Here is a 12,359-nt window from a genome sequence, read left to right as displayed (position 1 = left end):
TTATAGTGTTATACTATGGATCCGAGTCCACTTTGCAAGGTGAATCTGTGGTCCAAGATATAAAATTTACAATTTAAAATTTTGAACATTTAGTAAATAAATTGTGAACATTCAGTATGTAAATTGTGTGTTTTTAGACTCAAATTTATCTTGCAAGATGGACTCGGATCTACAGAATAATTTGTCATTGTGTTACCTTAAGTTTGGTTTTAATTCATTTTAGATTTAAATCAAAAACTATCTTGAACAGAGGTAACTGAGTGGACATAACATAATTTTTATGTAAAAAGTCATAAATTCAATTCTTGCTAATACTAATTATTCAATGCACTCTCAAGTAAAAATTGGGATTTTTTTTAGTGATCTAAAAAAAATCGAAAACTAAAACTAAAAAGCACTAAAGTAGTGTGATAAAAGGATTATTGCCTGTCATACACGTGGCAACTCCTTATCGCCTCCAGATAAGACGCCATCCGTGTCGAGAGTCACAAGATTATCAACCCCTTCTGCGCCGTCGATTACAACGTTCTCCTCGATCTCTACCGTCCGTTTCCATCAAAAAACCATTGCTCCGCATTCCTCACCTTCAAATCCCATTCAAAACACTTCCACTAATCCCTCTCGCCGGAAGAAGAAATGGCGGCTTTGCAACAAACTCCGATCACATTCCAGTCGCGCTCACCGCCGTCGACTCAAATCATTGTCTCGCCGACGGCGAAGCTCTCCTTCTCCGGAGGCCTTAGGCTTCCGAAGTTCACCGTCAGGGCCCCCTCGAAGAAACTCTCCCGCGGCGGCCGCGGCGGCGGGGTGCTTGGTGCCAAAATGGTTGACTCGCCTGCAGAAAGCTACGCCGTCGCGCTCTGCGACGTCGCCAAGTCGAACGGAACTCTGGAGACAACCGCGGCCGACTTGGAGAAGATCGAGAAAGTCTTCACGGAGGAATCGGTGTTCGATTTCTTCGCTAACCCTATCATGAGCGATGAGAAGAAGCGGGAGGTAATTGCCGAGATCGCCAAGTCGTCTGAGCTCCAGCCGCACGTGGTCAACTTCCTCAACATCCTCGTGGACATGGACCGCATCGAGCTGATCAAGGAAATCGTGCAGGAGTTCGAGTTGGTGTACAACAAACTCACGGACACGGAGCTCGCCGTCGTCACTTCGGTGGTGAAGCTGGAGTCGCAGCATCTGGCTCAGATTGCCAAAGGCGTTCAGCGCCTAACCGGAGCGAAGAATGTTCGAATCAAGACCGTGCTCGACCCCTCTCTCGTGGCCGGATTCACAATCCGGTATGGCGATTCCGGGTCCAAAATGATCGATATGAGTGTAAAGAAGCAGCTTGATGATATTGCTGCACAGCTTGATATCGGAGACCTTCAGTTGGCCGTATAATGAACTTTTCCTTCTCGGAATTTCACTTTCAAATTCATTTTTGCGTGATATGTGCTAACTCCAAATTATGAATATTGTATTGTATGGAAATTCATCATCCTTTGGATATATCATATATAATACATATCTTCTATTCAATGTCATAAAGACAAATCAGCTCTATTCGCAGACACTTGAAGAATAGCCAATGAATATATGCAGTAGTATTAGGGGATGTTTAATCTATTTTCTTTAAAATCTTATGCATTGAAGTACATGTTTATATTATAGTAGATACACATTTATTGTTTTATATATATATTTGGTCATTGATAAGATCTACTTATGATTTGTGCATCTCAGGCATTCCCAGCTAGCATACTACAAGCATAAGTTACAAACAATGGCTACTGTGATTTAGATTTTAGAGTAACATATATGTATATATTAGTCATAGGTTTCGTAGGGACGAGCAGCCCAGATTGAGCTTAGAGCACGCAGGCGTTGGAAGTACTCCCCAAACGCGAGAAGCCCCCTGGCTGCTTGCCTGGTTGTGAGGATTCGACACATCTGCTGCAAAGTCTGTTCGCGGAGGTGATCTGCCTGCATTTATGCAGAACAACAGCAATGCTCATTTTAGAAACATGGCCAATTAGTTTCATAATCTAGTGGTGTATTGTAAAGAGTGACAGTCAAGTCCACCTGGTTGATGAAGCTTTCTAGTGATTCCAGTTTCTCCATGGCAGACACCATTTGAGTGTTGAAGCTTCCTGCTCCTCCCGCGCTGCTGTTTATCAGCTTCATGCTCTGACCCAGACTCTGCTGCAGTTTATCCATTCCTTGGGTGAGGGCATCCTCGGCCTGCTGGCAACACAGTTGCAGGTTATACACATTCAAGAGCTGCTGATCAGTCAGGGGCTCGATTTGTGGTGTTATCACCTGCAAATTGATGGCTATCATCATCAGAAATCAGCACTTTCATGTGTGAGATGATATGAGCAGTGCAGATCAGATGATTACGCTTATAAGTTCTGATGGCCGGAATCCTCCCAGCCATAGGAAAAACCGCTCGATTGGTGACACCCACATTCCTGATATCAAGTAGAAGATATCAGCTTTTGCAACATCAGCTTTCATCCTGAAGAGATCAGAATAGTGGCCTAAGAAGCTGTCCACTAGCAACTGCAGCTCCATATCGTGCACGTGAGACTGCAGACCATTTCTGAGCTCTGAATTTTTCTTCTGTTGCTCTTCCACCCACTGTGTGTATTCCATCTCAAATGAAGCAATTCCTGCACATACAAATGGCTACCAACATCAGTTCATCAGGTCCTCCACCCCAGACTTCACTCAAGAACACTTGTATTTACATTTTACATGCCTGGATTTATAGTCCCACATAGCGCTATGTTTCGGGTGGCACCAAAACTATGTAGTCCCTGCAATTAGTCAATGTTGAGCATGATATATATAAATAATAAATATGCAGTTTCGTTATCTTTGCAAGAACATGAAAAAAGGAATATATATATATATATATATATATATATATATATATATATATATATATATATATATATATATATATATATATATATATATATATATATATATATATGCAAAGCCTTACCTGCTGTCTGGCTTTTTGGAGCTCCAATTCGAGTTGTGTTAGCTTCAAACGGCTTGTCTCTAACTGCTGAACATAAGCCTGTAAACACCCCAAGTGTCCAAACAGGAATCAGAGATGATGACAGTTCTGATATCTACAACCATGTTTAGCAGCAACAGAGCTTCAAGAACATGACAACATTCTAATACCTTTTTCCTTAAACGACTCTTCCTGGCAGCTTCGCGATTCTGCGCCAGACGCCTTTGTACCTTGTCTGCAACGCCCTGTGTTGGTTGATTATCCCCAGAGGCCGAGGGCGCTGCTGAGTCACTAGAAGTATACTCAGACTACAAAACAGAACCAAAACATCAGCTTAGACTGTTAGTTAAGATAGAACATCAGCTTAGACTGTTAGTTAAGACAGAACGCATATTTCAATCTGACATGCTTATGCTTTACCTTATCATCTATCCCCGCGGTTGCCTGTGGAACCACACACGCACTCACCGCGGGGATGATATCACCTCGTAGCGTCTCCTCCCACCCGCTCATCTGGTGGAAAGGCTCATACATGGCAGCCATGGCTCTTGTCGGGGCAAATTGAGTTGTGGCAGAACTCATGTTCATGGCCTGATATGAAACCATCTGCATCACAACATGCATATATATCACCAAACCTTGATGAGTTCACAGAAACAACAGAACCAAGAAACACAGAAATTTCATCAAAGAAACCTCGGGTTTCTGACAAGTTATATTCAAACTATGATCACTACAAACACCATAAACTTGGGATTCTACTCCAATTCACTATGCCAAGAATATTCTAACTTTTATGGAGATGACAACTTATGGTTTTTGTTTAAAGGGAATACCCATTAACAGGGAGAAAAATAGGTATCTAGATACTAATATTTCAGTATAAGCACCTATATCCACCAGAGAATATTCTTTCATCAAAAGAAGACAACACCAAAACTGGAAGAAAAAATCACATTAATTAAAAAAGAAGATGGAAATTAAAACCTGTTCATTTACTGAAGAAAAAATCCTAGCTTGAAAGGTTGTAGCAGGTTCTGATCTGATCTTCTACTGGTTTATTGGTGCTTTGAAGGGAACTGTGAGTCTATAAACTGGGAGTTAGAGTTTCAGAATCATCTGATCTATGGCTACAAAGAACACAAGGAAAGAAAGAACTGCACCATAGCCACATTATTTAACCCAAGCTAAAGGAAGCCAAAAAAGCAAAAAATGACAAATAATTATTTGTTTATCTTTCAAGATTGATGAAAAGCACTGTACACACTAAGGATGTTGGCTGCTTTCTTTTCTTTTTTTCTATTTTTTTTTTGGGATGTTGCTGTCAACTGCTAAGGACTTTATGAGTTATCATCTTCAAATACATACAATCATTGCCACTTGCTGCAATTATTCTTTCTTTTTCCACAAATTATTTTATCATTATCACTAGTATGTAGTGTCTTCACTTTTCATAATTGGGATTAATAAATTAACCTTATTACAACGCCTACGGAGATTTGGATGAAATGATGCGAGTCTAAACGTGAATTTAACCAGACATATATGTCTCGCCCAATTAGTTGCGTATAAACAAATGCAATTTAAAAAAGGACACTAAAAACAAAGGAAAGAAAAGAAATCATCCCACTCAACTACTATTAATTAAAGCTACCAACTATGTGTATATATAGTTGTTGTCATGTTGTGTGTGGTTATAATTTATTTTCCTATAATTTTGATTAACAAATCATGAAATCCCAATAGGCTGCCAATTAAATATATGTCTCTTGTTTAATTAGTATAAAATTTACAGGCTTTTGGTAATGAAATATGAGTGTGTACTGTTGCAAGTGCATGCTTCCTAGCTATGGGTCATGCATGCATGTCAGCATGTGACCAAAGTATATATAAAAGGTTTAATTAAGTAATTATTTCTTTATAAAAAAAATATAGTTCCATTATGGGATTTTTAATTTATTTATATTCCATTTATAAATGCAAGTTGAAAACAGGCTCTCATGGACAGTAGTATTTACCACCGCTGGCATTTTCTTGCATGCATATATGCTGTGGTTTTAAACAGTACGTACAGAACTTATTCTATAATTTTTGTGACTTCAATTATATCTTTAATTAGTGATGAGGAAAGCCATTGTTTTTTTTTAATAGTCGGGTAGAAAGACATTCTGAAATCTTAGTGAAAGAGATAAATCATTAGAAACGATCTATGGTTACATGATTCATTTTTTAATATTAGGTCGAGTTTGCTTGTTACTCCTCCTAAAAATTTAGGGATTCTTAGAAAAAAAAAAGATAGGTTGTTTCAACTAGTGCTGTCCAACGTGCACGTATGAGCATGAATATGAACATGAACATTATATTATTTTCCACCATCCAAAAAAGCAAGCAAAGATAGAATAAGGAAGATGGAAATCTCTTTTAGGTTGATAAGGACATGAAAAAAAGGCAGGCAGCACATATGATTGTGTTTCAATTCTTTTCTTTTGTCCTTGCAACATTAAACCATTAATAATGGTGGCTCTTCCAATAATACGAGAAGATGACGGAAGAGCATGCAGGCTAGCTAATAAAGGGTGCTTTAATACTTTTGAAGGTTGCGTCTAAGTATCCAACTATCCTAGCTTTTGGAAAGACAAATAATTAAATTATATATAAAATATCATATTATATTTTTGCCAAAATTTGCCGAAATTGATGCTAACCCGATTGACCCGGAGATGATATATAATTGATGGTATAAATTGACTTATATATTGCCTGCATTGGCAGCTCAACTGGTTACAGTGGTAAAAATTAAAAAGAATGACCAAGGATCGCCGAATGCTTGTACTATAATAAAGAGAAGTCTATACTCTAAACTTGAGGTACAACTCAACTGATTAATCAATTTAAAATAAATTTATAATAGATTTTGCTTTGCTAGCAGTTTTAGAGTATATTATTAAACTTGATTGTGGCTCCTATGTGCACAAGCAATTGGAATCATGTATATCAACTGAGATACATCTGATCTGTATGTAATTTATCTTTTTCACCTATCTCCTTGAGCAATGAAGGGCTTTTAACTTATAAAGTTTAAACTTATAATAAATAGTGGTAAAGAACTAAAGATTGAATTATAAAATCTCATCAAATTAAAATCCCCAATTTCAACGAGTAGTCATCGGACAAATTAGCTAGTACATATATATATATATATATATGCCACTCCACAAAAGTTCTTGTATCATCATCATCATCTAGTTCAAGATTTTCTACCAAATCTGCAAACCCAGGCCAATCAACAACCTATATATCTAGCTAGCCACCAAATCCAAGTAAAAAGTGAAACCCATCTATCCGTCTATCACCTTCATCTTTATCGTTGCGTCATCCTCATCACCCATTATTATTATTATATATATATATATATATATATATATATATATATATATATATATATATATATATATATATATATATATATATATATATATATATGCCTGCCTTAATATCTTCTGCAGTAGAAGTTGCAGTACAGTTATGCTCGTCATTCACACACTGTTTCCCCATCTTTTACAGTGGATCCATGCATGCATCATGCATGCTTTCCCGTATACCCTACCCACAATATAATTGTCTGCCCTTCCTCTTGCATTACCTAAAGATATTATCTTTTGGCTCCTTTTTCCCCAAAGGAGCCAGCTTTAACACCCAAAAGTTAATGCATCAGATTAGCATATAAAGTGAAAAAGCAAACAGCACCCGTATTTGGAAGAGAAATCTCACTTAACACTTGCTCACAAAGGTAAATTTTCTTGCCGTCAAGATCTCACATCTCAGTCTGACAGGATAGTAAAAAAATAAATTACTCAGTGGCCTATTTTAGATAGAAAGACGTACTAGTGCTAGGTGTCTATAAGAAGCACATCACATTAATTATTAGGTTAAACTCTCACATTATGACTGTCAAGGCCCAATCATGTGTCCTTGCCTATAGTTTGCCATCCAAGAACTAACTAACTGAGCTGCCAATGACGACGTCTCACTTAAAACTTGCTCTCCACGTTAAGGTAAGGTGTTGAGTATCAAATTAAGATTAACTCAATTTACATGGATGTGAGAGCAAATTCATAAAGTTCAGAATATACTTGGACGAAATTGGGAAACTAAAAAAAAAAAAAAAAAAGGAACAAAACAACTAAGGAATGAAAGAAAATGCCAATTTGTCATTGCCAATTCAAATTAAATACGTAATGCTAGCTGCTACAGCATCATCTTTCTTCACTGGTGATATATATGTGACTTGACAGCTGACAGCTACCCAACAAGCTCCAAGAATGAATGTCTGATATATATATATATATATATATATATATATATATATATATATAAACTCAGTGTTAAACTCAATTATTATTGTTATAATTAGGTTGGTGCGTGCTACTATACATGGATTAAAGTACAGAATTGAAAGTTGAAGTCAAAGCAGTGTAAACTCAATCATTTATGGAATAGTATATTTGCCATTAAGGTTTCTAAGACCACTTTGGTCCCCATTAAGTGTAATGTCAAGAGTTCCTTTAACTAGCAATCACAAAAATTTTATAAATATTTTAATTCATTATCAGAAAAAAAAAAAAAAAAAAAGTGAACGGATATGTGATTTCCGTCCACAAAACCCTAGTTTTGGGTGGATGAAAATCAAGGAATTTCTAGCAATATGATAAGCAAAACTCCGGTCCTACACTTCTACCTTTTCACAAGCAACACAAAACTGAAAATATCAACTATAGTCGAATTGGAAGTACTCGATATACTATTGCTTCGGATGCTATGAGGTTAGACTATCTATTCACGTTTAGATGATATAAATTTTATGTTAGATTATATTTATGTCTAACAATATTATTATTATGTCTAAAAAAATGTTTTTGCATGTCTTCCATTATCATGAATTTTGTGGTAATTATTAATGCATGTCTCGTTTTCATCCTTTATATTATTCTGTTGCAAGTAGCACATATTCTTGGATACACGTGAAGCAATAGAAGTTGTAGTGTTATATATGGTCCTAGTATAGATGGGAGGTATGTAACTTTAATTTAGTCAAAAACGAAAAAAATGAATTTTCATATCAAGCATAAAGTGTGCACTCAGCATGCAGCTTCATCCAAAGTGATTAGGGAAACTCAGCCGTTACTATTCAATGGTATATATTAAGTAAATCTTGTTCTTCTGTAATAGCTCATAAACTACACAAAAAAAAAAAATAACACATACTATAAAGACCTTATGTAATTGACTCGACCAATGATATATTAGTAATAAGATTATAATTAACAACTAAATTCATTATTTTCTAATATAAGAATCACATTTTACCAACTTAAATATTTTTTTTCGAGGCAAGTGCCCGCATGTCTTTTCCAATTCGAAGACGCCTGTGATGATGATCACAATAATTATATTATTATAATAAGTTGAAATAGTTTCCCTCACGGAAATAATTATTTGACAAATTAAAGTAATCCGGAACGTTCTTTTAACGTTAGCATAAACGTTGTTACGTTCTGAATGGATAGGAATATCATCTGCAGCAGTTGTTCTGTAGCTAGCTTCTTATCGTTGCTGCTTTCACTGTGATGCAATATAAAATATAGAAATTAAGTCAGAGATTAACGAATTGCAGTCTTAATTTTCCACTATTTTTTTTTTTTTGTATATTTAATTTGTATATGAATTCAATTTGAATTATAACTCCTTAGGGATGCCATGGGTCTTTTTTCTCGTGTTCGATCGAGCCATAAGAATGCAACTACCTTAAAATTCATGAAAAGTGCTTTGCTACCCTTTGAGGTCCTTCTTAACACAAATAAAATTAGTCTCAACATAAAACAATGAAACCCATGTACCATTTCTAAGGAAAAATTAAAACTTCTACGTAATTTGAAAAATATTTAATTCAATTTGTGATCCCCGACTACCATATTAATTCCACATTTAGTCCTAACCTTTCAAAATGTCACATTTATTCCTACGTTTTTTCATTTCTTTTTATATTTATATCCACATCCAATGAAATCATCGTCAAATTATAAGTTACCTCTCAAATTCTTTATCTTATATCATAAAACTCCATAACTCCTGCATTTAAATGGAAGTTAAATGGCTTGAGATGGATAGAAATTATAAATTTGTCCTTATAATTACCATTGAGTTCACCATATGCAAATATAGAACTAATTAAAAAATGAATAAATGTAACAATGTTAAAAGATTAAGATTAAATTAAATATGAAATTAACACAATAATTAAAAACAAAAAATGAAATTTGATATATATATATATATATATATATATATATATATATATATATATATATATATATATGTATGTATGTATGTATGTTTCACAACAAGACATAACGCTGGACAATGAAATTTGAAATTTTTCGTAATTATTCTTTATTATTTTTTCATGTAATTACAATTTATTTTCCACTTAAGAATAATGATTTATTAATAATCTATCTTATAATTATAAATGTATGATATAATTTCACATACTATATGGTCGCAAGACAGAAAGTCATAAACAACAAAATTGAGCTGTAACTCATCCTTACGTGTTGACCAGGTGGGTCCAAAAACAAGCACACCTCAACACTATAACAGACATCAAAAGGTGCAAGTGATCAGGTTTAATTTTCCATGCAGATCAGCCGGACGTATATATGGAAAAAAATGCACGTTAATTCTTGTACAGAATATAATTTTTGCATGTGTTAATATAATTTTTTAATTATTATTATTTTTTATTCATAAATTGATTGATTATAGTGTGAAATTATAGTAAGGAGACATATAAATGTGTGTTTACACGCGCCCTCGCATATTATGCTTTTGTACAAGTGGTTACTATTTGTTACTAAAAGAACCGTTGGACTTTTTATTATATTATATAAAAATAGATCGAATATTGTCTTATAGCTACATTTTTTTGTCTAATTCTCATGTTTTATTTTGTACTCCCAAAGCAATTACGGGACAACCCCAACCAATTAAGTTAGTCAAGATTTTGAACTCAACTAATTAAAGTATAAACATCACCATCAAAAAAATTGTGTAGTAAAGCTTAGGGCTAGAACTTCTCAATAAATAAATAAATAAATGATTGTTACATATATTTCTTAGTACTCAGCGTACCAGAAGATTGTTAGTTCGATTATGGCTAACACCTCTCAAACAAGCTCTTCAGTCTTCTTAATGCAAATGACCTCTTTCATACAAATTACAATACAAGAGTGAAATTTAACTCATACACACTCTCTAATAATAATCATGAATTTATCTCGTCATAAAATAAATAAATATGTGAACTAACGTGATAAATAAGTGTCAAGGACATGAACCCATCATGGGAAGAGATTGGTCGGTACTCACCTATCGGTAAGATGGTAAATATGCACTTTAATTTATGTATAAAATGTAAAACGTGCCAAAGTTATCGACAACATGGGAGTTCTAACTACTCCCTCCGTCTCGAATTAGTTGTCACGTTTGCTTTTTGCATGCTTCCTAAGGAATTAAAGTAAATGTTGAGTATTTTTCAATTATGCCCATCACTTTTCTCACTTTTGGAAATAAAAGCAATAAATTTTTATTTATTTGTTTTTTAAAAGAAGCAAAACTCATAAGGGTAAATTGAGAAAAGTAGAATGATGGTGATGTTCAATTTTGGACAGATGACAATATTTTAGGACAAACTAATAAGAAAAGTAAGACATGTAAAATGGGACGGATGAGTTATACTTTATATATAACTTAGTTACCGTTAAACCTTTGACTAGTATTTTTTTTTTTTTGAATGCTACTTGCTCTATTACATTGTAGTATCTATTCATATACTTTCTCAACCTACTGAAACACAAAGAGCCAATAACGCCTCCACCACTGAGGCTCGAACTCACAACCTTCCAAATGAAAGTCCAACCCGAATACCATTAGACCATATAGTCCTGGTCTTTGACTAGTATTTAATTCAGTTATTATTTGTTATATTTATGTTCCTTTACACTAGCTATGTTAGTGTCATGGTTACAACTCGCTGCTATTCACTCTCTTGTATGTACTATATATATGTGATAGTTTACATCAATAATAACACAGTTCCTTTCCTCACAGTTACTTTGTCACGTACCTAGCTTTTTTTTTTTTTTTACAATTATTTTCAAAAGGATAATGCTATTTCCCATTTTAGATTTACGTCTAATAAAATTCTTTATTTTCATTGAGAGCCTATAGATATTATAATATAATTCTCGTAATTAAAAAGTCAATACAAATTGATGTACCACATATAAACGGTTGTTAGCAAAACCATAATATATAAAAACAACATGATTAGTTACACCGACCATACACGGCTCTAATATATTTAACATGATTTTGCATAAACGCGCATTCCGTTATTATATTGCCTCATATCATTTACAAAAGTTAGGACTTAATATCTTATTTTAGAAGCACAACTTTTTATATTATTTGAATCAGCTATGGTCCGTCCATAAGTAGTATATTAAATTACAAATTCCGCACGCATTTAATTCTGAAGTGTCACGTTCTGACAATTTTAGTACTTCAGTGTGATTATGGCATGCTAGCAAATGGAAATATTTAATTAAAATTCCATTTGCTAGCATACTCACGTGGAAAATGAAGTAGAAGTTCTCAGCCATGGCAGTGTTGTATAAATGAACTTTATCTTCTAATCTTCTCCCACCCATTTCATATTTCCAACAAAAAAGAAGCTAAGATCAGAGTAAAAAAATGGTGAGAGGTGTGACGAGATTGTGCGCTTACACGAGCAGATTGGTAGCCATTTTCTTCTCGGCATGGCTGCCGCGAGCTCTGAGGATCGCCATACTGGCATTGTTCGTGGTTCTGAATCGGTGCGGGCGAGCCTACGAAAGGTATCAGTACAGGGCGATGGTGAGGAGGCAGGGGAGGAAGTTTGTTTACAGACGGAGGAGTTTCTTTTCGAGGCCGGCAACGGCGGCGGCGGGGGAGGCGCCGCTGGAGTGTGCGATATGTTTGTCGGAGTTTGTGGAGGGGGAGGTGGGGAGGGAGCTGGAGAAGTGCCGGCACGTGTTCCATGCAGGCTGTGTGGAGAAATGGCTGCTGCATGGGGAAGGGCACGGGAGCTGTCCGCTTTGCCGGAGTCCGGTGGTGGTGCCGGGGGCGGCGGATGTCGGAGAGTCGTGGAAAGACGAGAGGGGAGAATGGCTGTGCTTCGAGGAAGACTTGGCTCGTCTCTTGCTCTCCGGACTGCCCAAGATCTGCGCCGCCACTTGTTAAA

At 35.4% G+C, this 12,359-nt stretch overlaps 2 protein-coding genes across 2 annotated transcripts; one reads left to right on the top strand and one right to left on the bottom strand.

Annotated features, from left to right (window-relative positions):
- The first annotated feature begins 537 nt into the window (after positions 1 to 537).
- Positions 538 to 1,545, top strand: LOC109149505 (ATP synthase delta chain, chloroplastic). The gene has a single exon (XM_019297301.1). The coding sequence runs from the start codon at positions 637 to 639 to the stop codon at positions 1,387 to 1,389; it is 753 nt and encodes a 250-aa protein (XP_019152846.1). The 5' UTR covers positions 538 to 636; the 3' UTR covers positions 1,390 to 1,545.
- A 111-nt stretch (positions 1,546 to 1,656) lies between these two features.
- LOC109149504 (transcription factor TGA3-like) lies at positions 1,657 to 4,286 on the bottom strand. Its single transcript, XM_019297300.1, has 8 exons — positions 4,004 to 4,286; positions 3,437 to 3,622; positions 3,187 to 3,324; positions 2,999 to 3,076; positions 2,750 to 2,807; positions 2,389 to 2,660; positions 2,071 to 2,307; positions 1,657 to 1,971 (listed from the first exon to the last, which is right to left on the bottom strand). Exons 2-8 carry the CDS (start codon positions 3,620 to 3,622, stop codon positions 1,816 to 1,818), a joined length of 1,125 nt encoding a protein of 374 aa, XP_019152845.1. The 5' UTR covers positions 4,004 to 4,286; the 3' UTR covers positions 1,657 to 1,815.
- Positions 4,287 to 12,359: the final 8,073 nt, after the last annotated feature.

This window comes from Ipomoea nil, unplaced genomic scaffold (genome assembly GCF_001879475.1).
Source record: "Ipomoea nil cultivar Tokyo-kokei standard unplaced genomic scaffold, Asagao_1.1 scaffold2159, whole genome shotgun sequence".
NCBI classification, from domain to species: Eukaryota; Viridiplantae; Streptophyta; class Magnoliopsida; order Solanales; family Convolvulaceae; genus Ipomoea; species Ipomoea nil.
This window is presented reverse-complemented; position numbering and strand designations above follow the sequence as displayed.